At 34.0% G+C, this 25848-nt stretch overlaps 2 protein-coding genes across 4 annotated transcripts in view; one reads left to right on the forward strand and one right to left on the reverse strand.

Moving 5' to 3' along the window:
- Positions 1-25848, forward strand: part of LOC119634406 — a 104409-nt gene that overhangs the window by 12517 nt on the left and 66044 nt on the right. The gene's annotated exons all lie outside the window — the stretch shown is intronic.
- Positions 893-2970, reverse strand: LOC119634409 (calcyphosin-like protein). 3 transcript variants are annotated; one of them, XM_038028553.1, is made up of 6 exons: positions 2890-2970; positions 1700-1848; positions 1518-1640; positions 1383-1440; positions 1100-1312; positions 893-994 (listed from the first exon to the last, which is right to left on the reverse strand). In XM_038028553.1, the coding sequence occupies exons 1-6, from the start codon at positions 2905-2907 to the stop codon at positions 893-895; spliced, it is 663 nt and encodes a 220-aa protein (XP_037884481.1). In that variant the 5' UTR covers positions 2908-2970. The 3 variants fall into 3 exon arrangements, with proteins under 3 accessions (XP_037884481.1, XP_037884480.1, XP_037884482.1); XM_038028552.1 differs by having other exon boundaries at positions 939-1312; XM_038028554.1 differs by lacking the exon at positions 2890-2970 and adding an exon at positions 1912-1928 and having other exon boundaries at positions 939-1312.

The following is a 25848-nucleotide window of genomic DNA, read 5'->3' on the forward strand; positions in this document are numbered from 1 at the left end:
ATGTTGTTGTTTTATAATGGTAAGACTATTGAGAATTATTTAATATAATTAATAATCTCTAGCTCGTATTAGCTTTCGAAAATTTCAGCATATTTCAGTTAGAATTGCTTACCTATTAGGTTTATTTTTATGCTGAGAACATTTCATTTCAATTTCATTGCATAGAATACAAATTCTTTCTAGCAAAGCTTTTTCCGCCCATTAATCCAAATGTGACACAGGTTTTTAAAGAATGAACACTTAAGTAAGTAGCTTGAGGAAGCCGCTAAACTCGAGTAAGTTTTGTTATTATTCGGTTTTGACTGCAGGAGACTCTGACCTACCCAAGACCGTTCGGGATTTGTTTGATGTTTACAGATTACTTACTCGGCTTGCATGGCATTTGAGCCCCCGATATAAGCGGTGCTGTGTTACGGAACGTTATACGTCTTTTATCGAGCATCGTTTCGAAGCTCAATGCTTTTATGCTTTATATGTCTAATCTCGTGCAAAGTAAATTGTCCAGATATTTTTGCACGGAAGATTCATTTACGGAAGAATTCTTGCACCTTGTTGCTTTTGGCTTCTTGATCTAACTGTTGTAAAGCCGTAGAGGATGAAAGAAGAGAACGCACAAAAAAAAAAAGAATGATAGTCCACCTCATTGTGTCTTTATATGTCGTAACGTAGCCTTCACTATAGTCATCTAAAAGACAAACTGCACTGCTGTGCCGCGCTATCACTTGTCAGCCCATTTAAAGTCCTAAGTAATACTGAAAATCAAACATTCCATCGCTTAGAGTTTATAGTGATTGTGATTGCAATTTTTTATTTGCTCTTAGAAAAATTTCACTTAAAAAGGCAAAATTACTTTTTTATATATGTTAAAGGCGATCTTTAATTCAAAATCAAATTATAAAGCGAAGGCTCGCCGCATCATCAAATCGAAATACATATTATTGTCAATGGATGCACTTATCGCGGCGTAATAATTAACAAATTCCTCCTTGGTTATCTATTTCGAAGTAACATTGCAAAGAGAGGGGAGGGGAAAATGTTTAGCCAAAAATAGATGAATAAAGCACACATTTCTGTTTATAGTACAAAAATTTATACTTACAGTGCCGTCGTTATTGCCACGATTACCTTCAAAACTGTTCAAAAATTCCGTAAGCAATTCTTGCTCAGTTTTTTCCCCGCTTTGGTACTTTGGATGCTCTCTTACCGAATAAACATTTTTCAAGTCGTCCACTGTAATAAAGTTGTCTTCGTTTTTATCCATTTTCATGAAAGCCTGATCAATAATGTCTAGACGACATTGAGGCAATGGTGGCTGCAATAATCAACATAAACAAAACGTTAAAAGGGGTTAACGAAGCATTTTTACATTCAATCACTTTTACCCGTAGTTTCAATAAAAACTCTGTCATATCTATAGTGCCGCTGCCGTCTTCGTCGAAACTTAAACATAAAAGTGTAGAAGTTTTGCCTTTTCTTTTTTCTTTTCAAAACTACGTTAGGCATATATGTGTGCATACCTTGAAAACAAGCCTTCAATTTCTTCCTCAGTGAGTTCATTTAATCCACATTCTTTTATGCCGTCTGAAAATTCCTCTACATTTAATGTTTTACTACCATCATCGTCCATAATCCGAAAGACCCTGTAGTTGCTTTACGTAAATACATGAAATGTTAATGTAGTGCTTATGCAAAGTTATACCTTCCCAGACCCACGATACCACGAGCGCCACGTGTCAAGCATAATAACCGTAATTTTGTTAAAGGATCCTTTTCAGTTCCATCTTCCAGTTCCCGCTGCGATTTATTAATAAGTTTCGCCTCCAGCGAATACGGATCTCTGCTTATGTACTGGAAAGTGTAGCCATAAGAGAATTTAAATTATTTATCAATTTTTTCATACTGAAGTACAACCTGCATCATGAACTTTATACGGATATTAATTATACTGAATGAAAATATGTGTAATTAATATGTGTTGCCTGCGTCAGGGTCATATCTAATTCAATTCGAGCATGCATCAAGTCGCCTGCCTGTCTGACGCTGTATGTTCGGCGCAGGCGTGATTTCGACCCTGCTTCTTCCTCTTTCGACTAGTTGAAGACAGCTCATATAATTCCTTCCTATAATCACATGGAAAATTCACCCTTGATGGACTTAAAACTGTTTGAATATTCCACAAAACTTTCGAGAGATTCAAGGGGTTTAGGAAACAATTCAAAATTTTAGATAAAACATACTATCTGCACGCAATCTAGTTCGCAGAACTGTTAATCAAATTAAGTGCAATGTGTAGGCGAAAGTATTGATGAGTTGAATATAGTGGAGCAATAGTGTTCGTTCAACTGCTAATATGCGGAGTTCTTACTAAAGCAACACCAAGAGTTGAGTTGTGCATCTAAACTGAAAATCGAAAATATTGATCCCTTACGTATAAATGTAATCGACTGTCGCATATTGCCTTTTGCAAGCCGTGCAAAAGCACATAGCTTTCGATATCACGTCGACGCGATTTCTTAGCTATGATGACAGCGAGCCATGGAGCTTTATTTGTCGCTTACTCATTAAGGAATCATATAAAACATATTTACACTCTACACTACACTATATATCGATATATTTTTTCGTATGTATACTGTTCCATAAAGGCCTACATGACCTTTCAGACATGGTAGGAATTAATGACGGAGCCACCGACGACATAAATATTATATAGAAAGACATGCTCGCTATCTCATCTAACTGTTATAGAAGTTTTAACTAAATCACATATGATTACGCAATCATTTGCTTGTCAACTTATTAGCCATATATTTTATAGTCAGATAATATCAATGATGAACACATTTATATTTTCATTCTCATAACATTTTCCTATTAACACAAACTTACACTTTCATCGTCGGACATTATTGTTAAATTTTATTTTTTTCCCCTTTAATACTTGCAAACGTTGCGTTTCGAAGAACAGTTGAAATCAAACTAAAAATTCCATAAAAAGAGTACAAGTTTACATCACTTAATGGGCACCATTCCATAATGGGTAAGCTCACAATGAAACTACGTGCTTTCTCTTACACATGTAGTAAATCAATAAAAAATAGTAAATTGTTGTTATTATTGCATTATTGACTGACCTTTCCGAAGGACAATCACAAGGTTTATTATTGTCTTTATGTATGAGAAACGATAAAACAATTTTCATATGTTCCTGATAATGTTCAAATTATTGCTCATTTTCCATGGACATCAAATAGATTTTAATAAAATCCAACTACTCCTTGTCGCAATACAGCAACGTGCAAGTACTTGCACACTTACTATATATAACGGCAAAGGAACCCAATGTTGATTAACTAACGATTATCTAAAGGTAGTAAAGTCAACTTCAGGGCCGGTAGTGCCGATTTTAAAACCAAATCGATAATAAAATCCTTAATCTATTTCTACAATGGACTGCTGTTAACCTTACACAACAACGGGACAAATTAATAGTTATTTCATTAGCGTCGTGGGCGCCATTATTTATCTATTTGTTAACACACACTGCCAAGACATTCTCGAGGTATGTCAATTCTTTCGAAATGTTTCCAATACTTGGAGAAAAAGCTTTTGAGGCCCTACAAAGTGCGTACGACCAACAACATACTCTGAGTCGATGTAGGTACGCCGGCGTATATAACATATCGGGTTCAAATGTGATGAAATCATTCCAAGTTCTAGTACGCAAGTTGATATTAGATATGGACCCACTCGCTCAAAGGTCACCATATACAGCATAAACTGAGAAAGCCCTTTCTTCCAAAAGGAAGAAAATTTACACACGTACCACGACTCTCACACAGCCAAATGTAATCTTCCTGCGTATCTCTATTTTCCATTTCAATATCTAACCAAGTTATAGAAAATCTATATCAAATGAAAGTTGTGTTGTCATGCTTTGCATTGCCAACTCAATTAAAAGACGAAAGTATAAGAAAAATAGCAAAAATCTATCATTAAAACTTTTCCCAGAACAGACAAAAGGGGTTATAAAGAGAGAAGAACTGGACACATTTTTCCGATTATTTTCCTGATTTTTACTTCCAATCCTACGCAGCAATGTAGGCGCTCTGGAAAAATGTTTGGTATGCAAAGAAAGAAGAAGAGAGCTGAGTAAAGAAAAAAAGGGTGAAGCAATTAAAAAGAGTTTTTTTTTTTTCAGCTTAGTACGAATTGAAAGCAAGCCAAGCCCTTCGTGAATCACGCAGACCATTATAGTTTCGGAGAATGTCAAAATGTTAATAAATAGGAGAAAATAAAAAGTACGTAACGTTTTCTACTGCATACCGAGGGCAAATGCGGAAAAAACTTACAGTCAAGCCTTTTAAGTGTTTTTGTTTTTGCAATATCAGTAATCCTTCTTGTCCGTACAATTCGTTGAAGAATTTGTGTTTAATTTTCTGTTTTCTGCAAGTCTTGATGATTATGTGATCATTTTGATAAGGAAAATATTTTACACTTCGAAAGAATTTTCGCTAGCCCAAGTAAGTGGTTAAAGCCCCTGGTATATATGGCTTCTTTTTTTCCAATATCTGTAGTAGTTTCTCTCGAAAAGTGAAGAAATCCTTTATGACGTTCATAAGGCATCAAATAAACTTAACAACAACTTTGCACTTTTAACTTGAAATTGGAAGTGTTCTAGCATTAATTGGTTCTAGTTAAAGTAATCAAGAGAATTTTAAGTAATTAAAATCAAACAGAACATAAACAAATATAATTTTAAATAAAATGTAACATGCAAATAAAATATAGAAACAAACAGATAACGTAAGTAAGCATAAGCACGCACACATGATAGATAATGGAGGCAGTAGCAAATACAAAACATAGAAAACACATTAATACAGATTTAGGAGAAGACACAGAGAAAGAGAAAAATACAATAATAACTAATTAGGTGCAAAATACGGATGGTCGAAGTTGTGCGAAGGACGCTACACGATACTTAAGTTGCGTTAAAAATTATTTTATAAAAGTCATTGGGAACAGAGAATTTATTATAAATGCGGTATTAATGCATTTTAATGGAGGTTGGAGATATTGAAGGTAGGCTTGCTGTTGCCATGGTAAGTAAGGAAAGGTGTTAAGGGTTTGATTGTTATAAGAATGGCTTTGTTGCGGGCACATAGAACGCGAAATGCGAAATAAGGAAACTCAAATTGCAGTTGTAGGTTGATTGGTCTAATGGATAATGTAGGTGTCGATATGAGAACAATGCAGCATATGATAAACACACACAGCATATGATGAATAAATGTCTACCGTTTGGAACAGTTTGCCACAGACTTTGTTACACAGACTTTAAAGTTTTCTTAATCAAAAGTACGTAGACATAGAAGATGTGGAAGTCAGAAATATACCTTCTTTTACCTTTCGCTTTTCGTGATAGTCACAATTTTTTTTTCTTGCACGTCATAGTATCGATATAGATCGAAATGGTCTTTGCATAAACACTTTCTTTTAAGTCATGTTTTGAAAAATATCGTAGGCCGAGTCTCGACGACGAGTTGGGGATAATAAAAATCATTAAACACATTAAGTGACGTACTTCGCTGCATGCAAATTCCTTAATGCTTTATATAACAATAAATTTTGCCTCGGCTCTTGGACTATTCTTTAGCAATTGACAAGAATTGGCAAATCGGAAACTGATAGAATAGACCCTGCCGAGCAAAGACCACGAACATGAAGTTCCATTCAATTTGGATTTTTCGTAATTAAGGTCTACCCGAACGTTGTAGAAGTGGTCCTTACATTTAATAAGGTTTGCCAAGAGAAACTATACACATAGTTTTTTAAGAATGTGTGAAATGTGCAAATACAAATATGCACAATGGTATGTGTACTTGAAAGACTTTGCTCAGCCACGAAAGAAACCAATAATTACTGCAGTAACATAAAATAAAACGAAACAAAAAAGTTTTAGTGTGCACTTCCCATACTCTGTCTCCTCTTTATCCTTATTTTGTGACTGGAAGAAGCTAATACACAAAATGATCACGTAATTCATTAAGGCTTAAAAGCTAATCAACATTAAAATAAAAGAAGAAGAATGGTACGCTAAGAAAATAAATAAATTGTGAAAAGAAAAAAGAAATTCAACTTATGTTCAACAAACGTTTATGTATATCATACGAATGTTGTTGCTAATGTTGTTCATTTAACTCTCTTACTAAACCTATAAGTAAGGTATGTTTCGTACACATATCTACTGAGAAACCCCATCCTCCGGTTTATAGCATAGCATATAAAGACTGCAGCTTAATATTGCTGCGCCCTTCATCGAGGGATCATGTAGCGATTAATCCCATTTTCTGCAGGTTACTTTCTTAAATAGCCTGACTTGGAACCCGCTGCGTTAAGCAAGCCGGCTCAAGACCTATTACTTACTACTATGAAAATCGAAATTTATTTATCTAATTATAAATATTTCATTCCATGATTTCAATTGCAAGCTCATGTATATGATGTGTTTCACTTCCGGCCTTGGAAATCAAGAACTCTAAAGCCAAGCTCGAAAGAAAGCCATTTGACTTTAATATCCGCCTTAAAGGATTTCCCATAAGAAAGGGTGTCTAGAGGAACGTTATACTATTCAAGCTTGAAACAGGGATATTCTCTTTCATGTATATATAATGGAAGTTATGTGGAGTTTATTACATACATCAAACATATAGTTAGTCTGACACGTACCATTCTAGTCCCTCCAATACGTAAATAAATATATAAATTTATATATATACATATATTTATATATTTATATATGTATAGTTTCGCAAGTTGATTACATTACTTCATGTTTGTTTGGATATGCTTTTTTATGTACTCAATACTCTTGGAATGTGCGGAGTGAGTGTAAACTGCAAATATTTACTAAGTTCAATGTGAAAACTTTCTTTCATTTTTTTACGTGTCAAAAACGTTTTTAATGAGTTTCTGGAACATATCAAAAACTTACCGAAAGTGTTTTTCCTTCTGCCTTCTGCCTTCTTTCTCGCCTCTTCTTCTTCTGCTATCATTTTTATCTGTTCGTTCGATGAAAATTTTTGCGAAAATTCATGACCAAATAATTGGGCAAAGAGTTTTTGTACGATGGTCTTTTTTTCATCCTCACTACGGCTTTTGTTGTTGTTGCTTTTCTTTTTCTTGTTTCTTTCTTTGTAGCGCCTAGAAATGCGTGTTAACGGCCCAATAAAATTTACATAGTTTTCGGTCAGCTTGACATTTTGAGGCGATTTGTACATGTGCGCTCGTCCATCTGTCCGTCCGACTAGTAGCAGTTATGTTTTAGCAAATTTATTTCTAATTCAATTTTCAACAGACCCAACGCAGGAAAAACAAAATATAATCTTTTATCTATACCTGATGTCCGATGTAAAATTCGAGTTATTAGAGTTGCCTAATGATTTGGTGTCATCATCGATTTGAAACAGAAAAGATTTTCCGAAAAGTGACAAAACTTCCCTTAGTGATTTTTGTTCGACTACTGCAACAAGGCCAAACATATGGCGAACCCTCTTTATACCATTGCAGAATATTCCACTATTCTCTTATATCACAATATATATTCGTTCAATATACGTCGTTCCTTTGATATGAATATAAACAAACGAAACATCAATACGAAAGATGAAAAGATATTTAAGTTTTTATTCTGCAACCTACGGATATGGAAGAAATGCTAAAATGCTTTCAATTATCGAAGGACTGAGTAAACGTTTTCCTATTTTTATGAGGTGGCTTTGGGGATCCACATCAATATGTACAATGATTTCAATTTGTGAATACTGAAAGGTTAAATAAGGTACGATAAGGTAATTTTTTTCTCTACTTCTCTAAGTTACCATAGTTGATCCACGTTGTACTCCCACCCGCCCCTATTGTTTTAGAAGATCGAGCTTTTCCAACGCTATTTGTTATTCCTTTATTCTTTATTCTTTATTTATTGTTTATTGTTATATTCCTTGCGAGCATAAATTTGATGGATATTTTTTCTACTTCTCTGTATAATTTATCGTAATTGCATGAAGAGTTCAAACGTAGTAAAATTGTCGAGAAGGTTAGGTAGTACCCGATTAAACCAAATTTAGTCACTACTTCGTGTCGCCTCTGTTTTGATTGGTAAAAGTTATAGCTCTTCCTTCCAATGAATTTTAAAATAATACTTTCATCACATTTTTCTCAAAGGACTCATCTAATATATACATCTATATATATACTCATATATATATATATATATATATACTCACGAAATATAAATCGCGATCACCAACGTGTAATTATTTATTACACTTACATAGTTTATTAATGAACGAGCACAACGGAGTTGCTAATGAAATGTATTTTAACAAACGTTAATTAAAGCACATAACATATTTTTCGCATAAACACTTACGTACGCTTGAGTACGTGTGTATGCTTACACGACTATCTTAAGTATTATCTTAATCCCAAATGAATTGCATCGTATAGAGCGAGATTTCATTAAATAGCGAACGAATTAAAAAGAAATGATCGACTACACACATATATATTCTCTACATTACATTACATAACATTATATTACAGACAATACATTAATATGGACTGTGCACTCATTTATCAATATCGGGCGGATTATTTGTTTTTTCTTTTGTTAAAGCCGAAAATGAGGTAAAAAAGAAAATGAGTTGAATTTATAGCTGCGCTGTTACATATTCACACTAACAGCTTTGGCGTGGGCAGAATGGCAGAGTGTGAAGGGCACGACGGCCAGAACACTACTCTTTTAATAACCAAAGGCAACCAATGAACCGATACTATTATATTATACGTATAGTACACAATGAAAGCTGAAACCAGGAATGTTTTCAGCTATATTAAGAATAAATTGAACGAAAGTAACTCGAAACGTTCTATCCCTCTCAAGACGAACTCGCATCACCCAACATTAAAAATAAAATCTCTTATTTTTCTAAAGTGTGGCTGTTAAACAAAAGGATATGTTGCACGCTATACACATATATATACTAATAACTGATATTTATTAGAAGATATCGCAACTTTTGTAATTATAGAATTGTGTTGTTTTGAGTAGTAGTTGTAGTAGAATCTGTAGCATCATGTTACCTCATTGTCTTCTCCAAAGTGTTGCCTGTAGTTTTATAACGTTTTTTAAAAGTGTCCTGCCAAATTCTCTTTCTGTTTCAAGTGGCCAGGCTCGAAAGACCTAAGGACCAAAGCTTGTTCAATTCGGCAAATTTTAGATCTCTGCACTCTTCCAAGTAAATAAATGAGTCGCTTTGTCGGAGGACGTAGTGACAATTTTCTAGGTTCTTTTGCAGGTTTAAGCTATGAATACTCACTACCGCTTTATCACCATTCGAAAGTATTGTCCAATGGCGAGCGTACCAACTGGCGAATAAATATTGCGCATATCCTTAACTAGCCTGCTTTTGACTTTTGTTTCTCTCATTTTCTTCAGATTTGTAGTAATTACAAAGACTTTGCCAAGAGATTGACTCCATTTTCTCGTGACGAGCAACGAAAAGTCGAACAACTGATAAGTAGATAAATCAAGCGATGGTTAAATCAACTGAAAGCATCCCGTGTGCCAAGAATGTATAACTTTTTATGTGACCTCGGGCTGGTCTTTACGACCACTGCCTACCATACATTATCTGATATTAGACACTGTAGGATACCCATACCACACCACGCCACAAATATTATAGAGTACTTTAGTTATTTCTTCAATCAAAAAAGAAATTTTTCTTTTTTTATTTCCACTTTTATCTATCTCTCAATACCTTTTCGTAACCCAAAAATTGTTGGTCTATAATCTCAACAGCGAATAAGAAGCAAAAGAAGAAAAAAAAGGAAAAAAATGAAAAGCGGGAGAAAGGAAATGAAATAGATTCGATAAAAAGGAAATAGTCTTCTCGCCACTACATCCTAAATATGTAGTACGTGCTAAAGGCTACGGTATGAGATAGTGTGCAAGCAAACAATTTTCAGTAGTTTCCTACTGTTTTGAGGCTCATTTTGAACTGTTTGAAATCGCACTCCAGTAAATCCTAACGGTTTGAAAAACTTTATCGAAATGAGTGATAAGTGGCTCTCATGTGTATTATATACACAAGTGCAGAAATTTTCTTTATTGTATTGATTTGGCAGTACGTTCAAACTGGTGATATGAACACATATGTGTAGCATCGTTCGATTGTTTCTATTTCTATTTTTAATTAGAATGATTTCTTCGGTTGGCTATGTTTTCGCTTTAAATACAGACAGTCGTCGTTCTTCTATTGGCAAGATTGCGAGCCGTATTTAAAACTTCAGTGCATTATTAGATAAAGAAATCTTCGAGAAATTCTGCGTTTTATAAAGGGTGCCTGTAAATTTATTTTCAAGCAATTCGAGGGGGCGTTGATGTGCATTAGACCATTAACAACAAATCACAGTTTTGACAGCCAATAAAATTGATTACTTAGTTGAGATTATACCCACAATGTGTCTTGTGTAGAACCCTTTTGGTTTTTCAAAATATTGTCTTTCTTAAAAAAAAAAAAAAACAACAACAACAAAGAGAAAGCAGGACGTGAGTCTCAGTAATATGATTATCAAGCATTAAGGGCTTTTTCCTTGTTTGTTTAGCATTTGAATGGAAATGTTGTTGAGGAAAAGTTCTTGTTATAATCAAATAAGCAAATGTATCGAAAACAACATGTTCTTTAGCCGAATACCTATTAATAAATTTTCATTAATACAATTATGTCTCATTTTATAGTCGCTGTAAGTGTAGGAGTAGTAGGGGGTCTCTGAGAGCTTGTGCTAAGCTCTAATTTTTGGCCTCTCAACGTGTTCGTGTGTCGTAGCTTGTTATCAAGTCCTGTCATACTCCTTAGGCGGCGCATAGGCGGCGTTTAGTCCATACACCATACGGTGAAGGTATTTTCATATAGATTCATGAGGTATCGACAGAAATATTTTATGTTTCTTAATACGAACGGCGTAGGCTTCTTTCGACTTCAACTATAACCTCCATTAAAGCAATTGGTGATTGTGCTTGCTAATTAAATTCGAATATAGAAAGAGCCACTAATTAAATTTTTAAATTCTAAATGATTCTTGATTGAAGGCATGTCGTTGCCGCTCTTATTAATAGACGCAGGGATGGATTTCCGAAAAACCTAGGATGACGTATTCTATGAGGTGTTGCTCACCTATTAGTTAGCCTAGCCAGCTACGTTTAGTTAAACATAGATGTCTGGAATTGCTCTAATCATCTAAATGTTTTCCATACCTAAGCACAAAACATTTTCAGAGCTCTTCTTCTCGTTATGTGATAAACAAATCTCATGGATTTTGTGAGGAACAGTAGTTCATTCAATGCATATATGCCTCGTTGGTTGGTGGTAAGCGAAGCAAGTATTGCTTTGTATATAGTAATCTTTTGAAAAATAAATAAAAAGAAAAATTAAAAATATAAAGCATTTGAGCGCAAAGTAAATATTAATTTTTAAGGGAACCTATTGGGGAAAATCTTAAAGTTTAGTATACTTCGAAAGCATATAATTAATAGTGCATTAAATATTTCTGTTTTATATACATTCGCTCTATAGAAATTTCCAACAGACATGCCAGCCAGCGCAGTAAGTGTGTTAGAAGCTCTTAGAATACAAGAACACCAACAACAACAACTATAAAAACCACTGATAACAGACGCCTTGATTGCATTTATTTAGTGGTTCATTTAAAATTCAACAATTCTTGAAATTTTTTGTTTTCTTTTAACTTGTTTTTGTTTGTCTTTCACAACTAGAAAATTTACATAATCTGAAAATTCTTTTCAGATCCACTCCGACACTTTGCAGTGATAGGGAAAAACATAATAAAAGAACAAGAGGAGAGAAATCGCCGCTTGCTTTAGTTGAATTATCTGTTGTGTGTAAAATGTGCGCAAAAAAAAATTCTCCTTTCAGTTTTTACTGCAGAACACTACAATCAACTTACACCACTCGCAGTCCATCATCAACTTATGGCAAACCGAGCACAAATTTTGTTTTCCCTTTTTTTTTTTCTTCTTCTTCTTCTTTTTGTTTTTACGCTTTGAAATAGTGAGGATTTTTTTTTTTCGATTTATATACCACGTTGTTACACGTAGTTTTCCCACTAGTTCAAGCCAACACTACCAAAATTTCGATTTCAGTTTTTCGTTTTCCTAGAAGCTCTTGGAATTACGTTTTTTAGAATTGCATTTTTTGTGTGAGCTAAAAATTAACCACATCGGAGCTTTTGCCATTTTGTTTTCAATGTTTGTTGACATAATACCATCTTACTAGATTTGATTTAAAACAAAACAAAAAAAAAATAAATAAATAAATAAATCTATAAATAAAATATCTTTGATATTTAGTTTCGTCATAGAAAACGCTGTAAGAAGGGTAAAGTAGTTACGGTTTCAATCTTCAATTTAGTTTTTGTACTTTTATATTTTCCCTTCAAATTGCATAGAAAATCTCATTAGGCAAGAAACAACGGCTTTTGTTGTCCCGCACTATTTACTTCTATGCATATAGATGAGAGACTTTTTTGGTTAGTAATTTTCTGCTTCTTCGTATTACTTTATCAAAATTTCAGTGAGTGGGTGAGTGATATTTGAGGTTACTTTAGAATTTTAAATTAAATAAATTTAATATTAAACTATTGAAGGCTTTCAAATGTTTGCAGAAAGACCAAGACCAATAGCATGTGCATTTAAAACCCTTTCAAAAATTTCTTAATTCAGTTATGGTTTACAGAGAGTTTTGTTATTATAGGTGACAATCGTTGTCCTGGGAGTTATCTAAATTGTCGTGTTGTTGATCAATTGCGTTCTTCATTGCAACACATTTCATTGTAATATTCTTCTTATGCTGTCTATTGCTCACAATAGTGTAAATTTCCTGTTGTCATTTTACATAAATCTTTGCAATTAGTGCAAAGCAACTTTAAAAAATGGCGGCCACGAATTACCACTTAAAAGAAACCGAACCAAGCTATTTTGATGACAGGATTGACGGTTGCCTATGTGAAAAAGTGGGTCGCAGGCGATGACTATGTGCTCAACACTCAAGTCAAAGTAGATGAAGCTACACGAATAAGAGGCAAGTGCCTAGATCCGTTTTATAGCGAGATGGCCGGAGAAAGACACACTGTTATAGGAAGAAAGTGTGGATAATGGATGTCATGGATGGCGATAGGAAGACACCCGACGTAAAATATTGAGTTGTTGCAGCAGCTATTCCAGGTCGGTTTTGCCGGCAACCGAATAGGATATTAAAATAATCAAAAAAGAAATTCTCTTTTTCGAATGTGCCCGATATTCGGAGGACCTGCTCCAGTAACAGAGTTTAATCCCATTACAACGTTACAGAGTGGACCTTACACGCAGAATTATCCCAATAGTGTAAGACTGACTTGACACATAGTTCCGTAGAGATTACTTGGTTCAGTTATTCGCCCAAAATTCCCAACAGCTGTAGGATGGTAGAGTAATGGTGTCACTTGGTCACAACGCGACATGTTATCGTTAAACCAACGTGTATAAAGGTAATAAAAAAATAAGGAAAACGCTTTTGAACATTGCTGAAAATATGTAACGACATTTTTCCCTCAACTAATATTAATCGTTCCCACAAAATGTCCGCAAACCCCCCGGCTACACAATAAACTTTGACGGGCAAAAAGCGTAGCAAATCATTACTTGCCTTCATTCCTTTTGCGAATGCTTGAACGTCCCCTTTCCGCAAAATTAAACAAACATTCGATTTTCGCTACAACATTATTGTCCACAATAAGTTTAGTGATTGTCTAAATGGCCGTTTTGCTACATTTATTTTTACTTAACAAAGCAACCAACACCAAAAACCAGTTAGGAGCTTGTGATAAAGAAAAACGAAAATATTTTGTCTTGTATTGTTCTGCTGTAATGTTCTGTTGTATTGTTATGCTGTTTTTTACAGTGAATCACAATAGGTCCCTCTCTTCACTAAATCGGAAATTTTTCGTGTTTACAGCATAGTAAAAATGGGAGCGGAAACAGGTATTCGTGAAGGAGAAGATAAACTTTCAACTCCAGTAGAAGAAATGTAAATTTATGCTGATTTATTCAAATTCTTTCCTAATACTTGTCGTACATTAATCCACGGGCGGAAAGGTGATTCGATCCTAATTTGATTAAACTGTCTCGAAAATTGCGATCCGTGGGTTGAACAAAGCATCGGCGGTAGATTGACAGACAACCTTAGGTTAAGAAAGTGGCTCTGAATCGATCCGTGCAATAAAAGGTGTGGGTCTACCTCCAATTCTTGTGAGTGGATATTGTACGGCACACAATTAGTGCAGTTTACAAAGAGGTGTGCTTCACACTAAACGAGTATAAGGTGATAAATTCGAGCGAATCCTTTTATATATATATGTAAAGGAGTTTTCAATTAAATTAAAATATTTTCAAATTATTGTGGTATGTAACGCTTCTAGATCTCTTAAATGGAAGATATTGTCTAAGGCTTATACGGTTAGACATATACGCACACATTTGTACGTATTTTATGTAGATATGTGACATATTAGTCATTTGAAAAAATTTGCCCTAAAGTAATTTAGAGATAAAGCAAAGGAAGACGTCTGGGATTTACGACCAATTAAGATTTAAGATTGTTTAGTCAAACTCAATTTGACACTGAAACAATGTATAGAAGGTGATGCACGTGTACGGCATTCTATAAGTGAAATGAATATTCCGACGATAATAAATAGAGTCATGCATAAACACAGTCACATAGAGATTGCTAATAAAGCAATACACATAGCAATCAATTTATGTGGAGCAATATAAATAAATAAGAAGCAAATATTTTACCAAAGTCAGCATTAGATTTCGTTATAAGTTATATAAGTGAGTGTTAAGGGATCGCTTTGCTATGTTAATTGTTTAACTACGTGATTTTTCTCAAATGAAAGTGCGTATAAGCGAAGACAATTGCTTACATCGAAACGAGTTGGGGAGAGTAACACGATGTTTTAGTTAATTAATAAAAACAATAAATTTCGTTCATTGATGTCAATCGTTGCTAAATTAGATTTCAACACTCTTCCCTACTTCATGACTTTAGCACAAAGCATCGTTGCAGTCCATTCGTAAACTTGGAGCCGTATTCAACGAAATTAATTGAGTGAATTTGTTTAACATAAACATTTTGCCTTTAGGCTTATTTTCGTTACAAGGGCTCTTCGAAATGAAGCGAGAAGAGTGAAAAAGGTTTTGAATAATAAGTCGTCTCTTGTTTGCTAAAGAGATTTATGTCATGGAAATTTTTCAAATAGCCTATTAATGTTTTTTCTTCTTCTTCCATCATCCATCTTCTCGCACACCTTACGATTACCCTAAACAAGGTTCAATTTTCAAAACTTATTTTCCATCAAATTTAACTAAATTGAGATCAAATCTAAAAAGCATTATAAATAAATAAATGAATAAAAAAAAAAAAAGAAAAAAAAATGAAAGAGAAAACCAAAAGCAAACTAAGCACACATACACACAAGCCAGAATAAATTGTATTCAAAACACTAATACAACCAACGAAATTTCTCGCTTATTTATTTGACTATCAACATATAACCAACAGCCAGGCCAAATATTATAATGAGTCTTTATAAGCTTACAGTATTATGCAGCAAAATTGTCGCACATTTACAAGCGCACGTGTATAACAAGTTCTTTTCTGTCTAGTCTCGGTTAGGTGCACGTCTCTCTGCAGTGGCTTAAAGCACTTTGCCTGCCCACTTACATATTTATATTATTTATACATATATATATATATATATATATATATATGCATACATACATATATATTCATAATGTAACCTCTACATGTACAGCACATGGAGCACATAGAGCACATACAGCAGGTATATGAGCAGTCGTAATTTATCATAAAGAAGGCCATTTAAACTAAGTGTGGGCAAATAAAGCGTTGCGTGTGTACATCGGCAGCCATTTGTTGTTAGTGGTAGTGGTGGTGAGAAACTATAGTATTTAGCCGAAAGCTCTACGTAAATATCTATGAACATGTCGGCTCATTATATTACATGAGTGTATTCATAAATACAATTTTTAAGCTACTTTTGCTTCCGCCATTTAGTTTACCAGTCAGTGTTTTTAGACATTCGTGCATATGGGAGGGAAGGTTCATATAAAGTAATATTATATGTACATTATTTCAGGTTCAATAAGCTCATCCTTATATAGATGTAACTATAATTGCAAATGATTATTATTACTACACAGAACGCAGACCACATGATGATAAGTTGACTTGCAGCAAATTAATTTCACAGAATGTGAAGCGAAATTAAATCTTTTTTCATTTTATATTTTAATTATACTTTTTTTTTTGTGTTTATTTGTTATAAATTATATATAATGCCTATCTAATAATGGAAATCCATCTGAAATTATTTGTTCTCTGATTATATTCTACCGAAATAAACGTACGACCTAAAGGCAAAAATCGCTCACATACGTTTTGCAATGAGATGATGAGATTACTTACCATAGCACAATAAAGTCAGGTTTAGGTCGACCTAGGAAGAGCGGCTCTTAGTATTCTCTAAGAATGAATATCAGAAGAGAGGGTGCCTTTACTTCAATCCATTGAAGTTGTTCCGCCGCAGCGAACAAACACTATCAGTAGCGCTGATAAGCTCCTTACTAGGCCTTTGGTGTGTATTTATACTGTTTGTCCTTTCTTGCTTCTTGTTTCAGTTAAAGACATTCTAGAGAACTCATGCAGTGTTCTGTCTTGCAAATCTTTTCATTGTAAGAAATAAAAAAATGCTAATGGAAGGTAGTGGTCTGAGTTGTCGAGACGTTAAACGATTATTGAACGCATGAATTTCTTTGCAGAAACTGTTTGTCCGATATTATATTACATCTACTGTAACCTCAGGCGGCGCCCCATAAATCTATTTGCGTCTCGCATAAGGGAACACTGTTGAAATGTTGTCACTTATCATTTAACACAGTACACATTCACATCTACTCCATCAAATTTTTGTTCATTTTTCATTATTTTTCGTTTAATAAGTCAGTTTGTTTAACAAGTTCACTTAACAATAAAGTCCTAAAGAGCAAGCTTTGAAAAAAATAAAATCAATTTTTTATTTTTCGATGAGATGATATGCCAAAGAAAAGCAAAACAATGGATTTGATTTACGTGCAGAGTATGACAGAAATAAACCTCAGACTGAAAAGCTTGCGCGTGTTTACTTTTTTGTTGTTTTTTATTCCATGGTATCCGGAAGATTGCTAATAAAGAATGTTTCGCGTAATAAGGAAATAAATTGTGAATATATTGATGAATTTAAAGGCTATCAACAACAGCATGCCATTGTCTCTCTTGTAAGGCACTCGCATTGTTCACTCACCTACTACTACTTCGGTACGTAAAAAAGTAAGTGGAAAACTTAAAGACAAAAAAAGTAAAGAAATAATTCACGCATTGTTGGCCGAAAGATGTTGTTGTTGATAAAAATCTGCTGACATGTTGTTTACCACTTAATAATATTAATACAGAACGTAAACGCATTATATGTAAGTTTGTTAAATAGCAGCGTTACCAGCAACATCGTCAGGAGTACATTATCATGACCAACAATTTCAGAGGATCAGAAATTTATGCCAAGAAAGGTATTGCGGTAATTATGTAGGTGACGGCATCAATGGTGATGTGCATGCTGTTAACGGCAATGGCGATGATGAGTAGAAAAATCAAAAAGGGAAAAAGAATGAAAAAGGAAAATCTCCGGTCCATTCAGATGTAATGCCCACAACTTTTATGAGGACAATGACAACAAGAATGACGCGCCTTGGAAGGTTGAAAAATGAATCGACGCCATGACGCCATAAGGAACGGCATGCAGATTATAATGAAAGGTTTTTTTTTTTTTGATTTATTTCCTTGGGTTTTTTTTTTTGCAAATAACTTCATTTGGAGTAAATTTATTTTCGCTCTTCTATCCAAATATAGTTTCGTCCAATTAACGTTTGTCGTTGCATTTCATTGTCCGTTAAACTTGATTATCGTGTTCTGCTTACATTCTGCTGTTCGTCGTATATAAGCAGCACTTGTGCGAAGTGTATACAGATGGACCATATGGTAATTTATAGTGCTATTGCTCTTTAATATTCAAGAAGAGATTTTTCTCTACATATTATGATGAATGTATAAATTAAAAATTTCTACAGAAATTTCTTATTTAAGCCAATGGGTTTTGCTAGATTCTCAAAATATACGTAAAGAAAATATCATTTTACTAAATGTCTTTACTGTAAGCAATTATTTAGTTTATTTGAGAATTGTAGTTACATGTCAGTCTAAATTAAATCCGAAAGTCATGTTCCATACTTGCACTGATAGCAACTCTGACATTGCTGCACCATTGTTAGCTAAGTGGTAGATTAATTTTAATGTTTTGCTTGCAAGTTTCGTGAATATGCAAAGAAGCAAAAGAAAACTATATTCGCATCCTAGCGATTCTCTGCACTCTACGGTCCATCTTGTAATAATGCTTCGTCAACATCTCGTTAGGTCTTCTGTCCTTTTGCGATACGTGAATAATCTCGCATTTTGCATGAACCGCCGCATTTGTCTCATTATGTTTCTATTTCAATACAGTCGCAAGTGCTTTACCGATCAATTTGCAGCGTTTGAATTCAATTGGTGCAGCTTGATTTTCGGACAAACAAGAAGCACTGGATATCGCTAATATATGTACCTTTAATAAAATGCCAAACAACGTGGCGAGAAGCGTAGTTATGCAATAATGCGGAAAACGACGACCGGAGTAAATGAAACGCTCTAAATATTTATGATTGCATTAGTTATACTGTTTCTTTGATGCCACTGCAGATTCTCACAATTTATAGTCGATACCAGATAATTTACAAATCGCTTTAAATACTTGCGATAGCTGACTAATCACACGATACGTAGATTGTTGTTTATCGGCTGACAAGCCCCGTCTACAAATGTGACATGTACACACCCATTGACACTATCTAGTATGCGTAAAGCCAGGATACTTATAACGAACCAACAACCGTTTGAAGATGACGGGCGCACAAGATGCGTCATAAACTTTTTTCCTTCACTAAGCAGATATATGACGACAGTCGCTTCGTATCATTCATGTTGATGCTAATTGGCTAATGTTTGTTTCAACAAGAACAACAGACATTTTGAATTTACTATCATTTCATCATGCTCTTGTGTCTTTACTCGTATTATTGTAATTGCTTTTACGGTGTTACGAAGAACGTGGGAATTACAACAATTTCTTGAGTTAATTAATGCTTTAGAGCACAGGTTTCCAATATTTTCTATTTATAAGTGCATAAAGCTATTATTGTTCGCTATCTTTTATTTTACTTTATAGATAAGATTGTATGTGTTTTCTAACTCGGAAATGTTATCTAATATATGTTTTACTAAAGAGCCATTAGCGCATGAGATTTCTATTAGATAACATCTCGCAGTATTCTTAATGTCATTGTATTTGTTGCTTAGTACAGCTCCTTCCTCAACCTAAAGTAACTTTCATGGCGACATTCGCTCATTCGCGCATTAAATTATCAGGCTTTCGTTATTCGTTCGCATTTATGGGCTTAGATAAGAGGAACTTTAAGATCAACCGAAATCTAAATCGATTCATCTGCCCATTGAATTTTAAATGACGCGTTGTCTTTACAAAAAAGAAGTAGTACAAAATATTTTAAAAGCAAGGATGAGAACTGAAATTCAATAAACGTTTTTTTTTTTTCTTTTTTAAGTGATGTTAGGAAATCTATGTTTATGGCATATAATTACTTGAGCAGTTACCGTCAATTCAAAGTGTTTCGGTAAATTGTAAAAGTTTCATTACACATAACGAGCAGGAAACCCCTTTAGCTAAATATTTCTCGTGATAACATTTTGTGTAGAAGATCTTATGAATATTGAAATTAGTTGGAAAAGTTAGGAAATGTGTAAAAAAATACATTTTATAACGTTCTTCTGCGAAGAGGGAAGAATGTCACAACCTAAACTGGAAAGTCCTTGTCCTACGAACTAGAATTTTTACTAATTCAATGCCAACAATAGAGAGAACAATGATTTTAAATTTGAAAAATAATTTAAAAGATTTATTTATTCCCACGATGCCAGAAGGAAGGAAAAAAGCCTCTTGTAGTGGCGAAAACTAGTACAATTTAAGAAAGGATGAAAACCAAATGTCTTCCTTAATAATCTGATTCAGATTGGTCCAATTTGTGTCTCACTCTACTCACAACTGAGTACAAACGAAACGCTCTTCCCACACCAAAAAGTTTAAATCGAGTACAGTGCTCTTATCTGTTTCGCTCGTCGTACATCGGATCCCTTTCGTGAGCTAATAATCAATATTAAAACTGTTTTTTTTTTTTGAATATTTAATAAATTCTCACAGTGCACGGCACAGAAAAAAAGTAGAAAGATATTATGTAAGGAGTTTTCTTGAAAAATTCATTTATTATTGTAAAACTTACATAAAAGAAAATTTGTTCCAAGTGATAAATGTCTCTGTCACACACAATTCAGCAAGTGTTACCTAACAAGATCGTATAAATTCGACAAATGTCTGTAAATATTTTTAAGCCAACTTTAATATGTCAATGGAAAGGCAAGTTGAAGCAAATTTGTGGAAGAAAGTATGCGAAATGCGAAACTCAAAACCAGGAACATAGGAGGAACTCATTTATAACAAGTTGGAAAATTATATGTGTCTGTGTTCGAATCTTTTATTTTATACCCACCATCTTTATCCAAAAATTAAAAAGAAAAATTGTATAAAAATGAAAGACTACATGTTCACCCTCTATAATGCTGAATAGGTGTGGCTGATTTTTGTCCTTTTTTCGTACAACATACTCTCTGGACTCTGTTATTGGGTGTGTATTGCGAGCAATTAGCGAAAAAGCCCAGATGCGAAAAAGCGTGTGGTGGTCGACTGATTTGACCCATTGTTAGTACCACTCTGCCTCGAAGAACTTTCAATGTAACTGCACGAATTCCCACACGATAGTCTAGTTTTTGTGGCCAGAATAATGTTTACCTCATAGAGGTGCAAGCAGATCGATTCAGAATTTGATGCTGATCAAAAAGACATATAGCTTTATAGCGTCTTCAAAACGCCCGTGTGGATGCATGTTCATGAAATTAATTTTTATTGCTCGGTGTTGGTTCAAAGAATTTGCGCCAAACTTTTGAATAATTCTTCTTCGATACTGCAAACCCGTTTAAAATTCCTCGCTTTTGCTTTGCCAGTTGTATGAGGGCTTTGGATCAACTCACGACTGCCTGTGCTCCACGTGTCTGATCTATGGACATAAGGACGTAAGAGTTTTTGCGACAATTGTCGGAATTTTTTTCATGTCCAGATATTGAAGACGAAACATGCGATATATTTAATTTATAAAATTTTTTCCTTTAGTTGTTGAAGTAATAATTTAATTTTCAATTTAAAAGTTTGTCTCGTAAACAAAAAAAAAGAAAAGAAATTCATTTAATATAAAATGTAAGAGCTAAACATGAAGTATTTCAAGTTGTTTTCTACTTGATGGTGCTTGATAGTGTTTCGGATTCTAGTGTAGAAGCAGTCAATGGATGCTTTTGTAATATTTCTACGGGGATTATTAAACAAGTATTGCACATTTAGTATGAGCGGGGGGTGTGTGCCACTTTGTGGATGGCTTCTGTACCCTTGTACGAGTACATATTAGAGTTACACAAAATCTCAATTTATATATTTTCATTGTGTGTACGCATGTATATGTACTTTCGCATCTACGTGCATCCTAGTTGTAGTTATCTTCTTCTCTTCTAATTATTACCTTTTTAAGACCGTGACATAGATAAGAATACGCTAAGTTTACTATCGCATTTGTCACATCCAGTGAAACCAATATATGTTTGTGTAAACTTTTATAGGGCAGGGAATATAAAAAATTAATTAAATTAAGTAGATCTCTAAATTAGTCGAGAATCGAGTGCAAGGTGCGTTCTTGGCGCTTGTTTCTGCACTTAGCAGCTGAAACGGCAAACTAGGTCTTTCTCGACCTTTCTTATCGTCGACTATGAAAAGCTTAACGATTTTCATTTTTCATACGTTAACGGTTGCTTAAGAATTGCCTGGAGATAAAAAGTGCTTCCGTCCGTTCTTTTCGTCTAATACGACGAGTTGACATTTTATGTTGGTGAAGCCTTTGAGACTTTAGATAACAGCTATCAGCTCCGTATTAGCAAATACGAGCATACGACGTTCAGTCTTATGTACATGTATTAATAGCTAACGAGCGAAGCAGTAACAGTAATAAATGGTGATATGTTTGTACTTAAGAAGGCAATTACTAAAGCATACAAGCAAACAATGAATGAGACAATACTGACACACATAAATTTGTCTGCTTGTACGCTTACATACATGCGCATTCATTTATAATTATCCTTTCTATATATATATATATATATATTAATTTGGTTTCTTTTTGCTTTGCTTGGTTTCGATGCCAAATGTATGTTATACACTATTACGATGTTAATGATGATGATAAAACCACGTACATGAACCTTAATGGATGGGTGTGTGTATCTCTCTGTGTGTGTGTGTGTGTAAGTGTGTGCATGCATATATATATATATATATGTACATATATATATATGTGAATGTACCTTTGCGTCGCTGAGAGTTGTTAAAGCACAAAGTTGCCGTTACTCTTTTAATTAGCCCATGTAAACATACAAACGCACGTAAAATCTGCTCACGTATATACACATCGCCGCTCACACGTGCACACACGTATATATATATATATATATATAACGATTTACAAGAACCGTTTTGATTAGGTCATTGCTGCGTAGCACTGCATTCGCTTTTACAAAATATTTTCACTGTACTCCCAGAGGGTGTGCATAAACTGTTCTGGCTATTTCACACAGCATAAAGACCATTAGCACACGCATCCAATCACACCAGTGTATAGCAGCTTCGCTCATTCATTTTTCTACTCTTTTTTTTCTTTGTGTTTTTCTTTAGGGCTTCGAAGAATAAAAAATAACTTTTGAATTTTGAGTTTAGCAAACACATCGCCACAGTGATGAATGAATGCTTGGTCTCGAGCCAATTACTTTTGTTAGTTTAAAATGGCACCGACAGTTAATGTTGTTATAGCCACTATAGCATTTTTCAAAACAACAACAACAATAATAATAAGCTAGTTATAGTTAAATGGCACAGTTGACATGATTTTTTTCTTAATTTATTTATTTATTTATTTTTTTTTTGGGGAGGAAATGTTTTAATTTTTTTTTCTTAAAAAATAAAATGCGAAAGACTCTTAAAAATAATAGTGATAATGTAGTAGTAAATGGTCGTCTGGTTCACTAAGAATGCTGTTTTCCTCACTTGATATGAAATAGAAAAAATGTAGGAAGGAGTCTTAATAAGTAAAGGTAGGATCTGATTTTAATATAATACAACTTAATACAATACAACTCGTAAAAAGGAAAGGAAAGCTTTCCGAATAGATCGATTTTGAAATAGTTAGGAAGTGCGAACCTTTGGCTAGTAAAGAGCAAGATTGCAACCGCTCGTGCACATTGCGAAAATATGGATTTTTCAATATAGGCGCGGTTTTCGATAGATCAGTTCTCATACTTAAATATTAAATATGAGCAGATCGACGTTCGCTCGACGTAGGTTCTTCGCTTCTGGAAATAACATTTACAGAGTAAGACGGCCAGACGAACGGAGAGAGATATATCCAGATTTGATTGCTTACCTACTCGGACTCTTCTTTAATCAATATTCTTTATATAATGCATACGTCAGATATATGCATACATATAAACACACAAAAAGGACGAAACATTGAGAAAATCTTCTTTCTTCTGTTTAAGTAAAAAAAGCTTTTCTTCATCATTTTTGCGATAAGCATTTAAAAATGTTATTTGCTTTAAAACAAACATTGGTTTTTATTTGACTTTCGCACGACACGTAAACATGTTTTTTATGAGAGAAATAGTTTGAACGCAGATACACACAAACGTGCCGTTTCTATATTAACCAATTGATGAACTTTCATCGTCAACACAGTCGACAAGTTGCAATGCGAATGACAAGCAAATTTCATTACAAAGTAATCACTTATACGTCCTAGTGGACTTTATATATGGATTCAGATCAACAATTCGGAAACGCACACAGTCACAGGCAGAGGCAGAGGCAGAGAGGGAAATAGAAAACGAAAAAAGGCAAATAATGAACATAAGCGTGCATCCATTCATACATGCATGCGTATATTCGCAATTTGACATTTATCACTGACAGTTTGTTCTTAGTTCTTTACAGAAATATGTTTGCATGAGATTTTATATCAGTGATTTTTGTGAATTTTTCAATACGTATAAGTGTTGAAGATTTTTTTACCCCACCAACAGTGGACGGTATAATCACTTTGTCATTCCTAATGTAACAATCCAATGTATGTATCGGAGATACCCAAAATTGTATATATCTTTTAGTAGCGCAAGGTTTCGAATCAGATTCGAATAAGCATAAGATGGCTCCAACTTTTATTAAACTATTTAGGGATTTAGAATCTTTGTCTACGTGGGCCCATTTATTATGAAAGGTTCTTTAGAAAAGGTACCCTTTTACAAGACAAAAAATAGGTTAAGAATGTTATTAGGCGAAGCGGGCCAGGCTAGAGAGTTCCAATTTATTTTCTTTCAATTTTTTTAATTTGTTTATGAAATAAGGCCTCCCTGCACCCTTTCACTAAGATTCTGGTCTAGATTTGAATCCTTCGAAAGCCAAAGTTTTATAGTTCAGCTTCGTTTATAAAATGTATACACCGTCCGTTTACATTGATCGCTATGATCTGATTACTTAGTATTTGTTTCGGATATCGGGTATCCAAGAATCGCTCTAAAGCAAATAAAACTTTTCACTTATCTGTGAAAAAAATGATTGAGTAGATTTTATTGGATCAATTCAATGCAATGACGTTGTCGCCGTATTGACGGCTACAAAAATGTCAACTATTTAATGAAAAAAAAAAAAAAATTACATATAGATATATATATATATGTATACGGCATTTATAAAATATCTGCAATAACTGATAGAAAGACTTCTAAATTTCATAAAAATTGAGAGAAAAAAAAAAAATTTTTTTTTGTGTTAACGCGACTATTACTTTATTGACTAGGGGTGAAATGTTCAAAGGGACTATTCCAGCAGAGTATTATAAAAATATTTTTAACTGTCATTTAAAAAAAAAAGAGGAGGAAGAAAAAAAGAAATCAATTTTGTTCCTTACGCGCGTTATTGCATAATATAAATACATATATATATATATATATATATATTAACAGCTCATAACTATTGATTGTAGTTCGGTATAATTCCTTCTTCAACGAAGTGTGGCAATTGCCATAGCAATTGCAATAACAGTTGCAATTTCATTTGTACAAGTTTGCCTAACTGCTGTTGTATGGCTCACCTGGGTAAAATGTATGAAATTAATTGCCGCCTATTTTAAATTTTATTGCACTTTAACATAAAATGTAAACTGGCCGTTTATAGCAAATTGCCAAACGAGAATTTATGAGCCATTCAACACTATCTCTGGTTCGGCATACAAAAACCGTGCTCATAAACTATGGCGGTGCGCTGGCTATGGTGGTATGCTGGTGCTGGTGCTGG

The sequence above is a fragment of the Glossina fuscipes genome, unplaced genomic scaffold (assembly GCF_014805625.2).
Source record: "Glossina fuscipes isolate IAEA_lab_2018 unplaced genomic scaffold, Yale_Gfus_2 3, whole genome shotgun sequence".
NCBI lineage: Eukaryota > Metazoa > Arthropoda > Insecta > Diptera > Glossinidae > Glossina > Glossina fuscipes.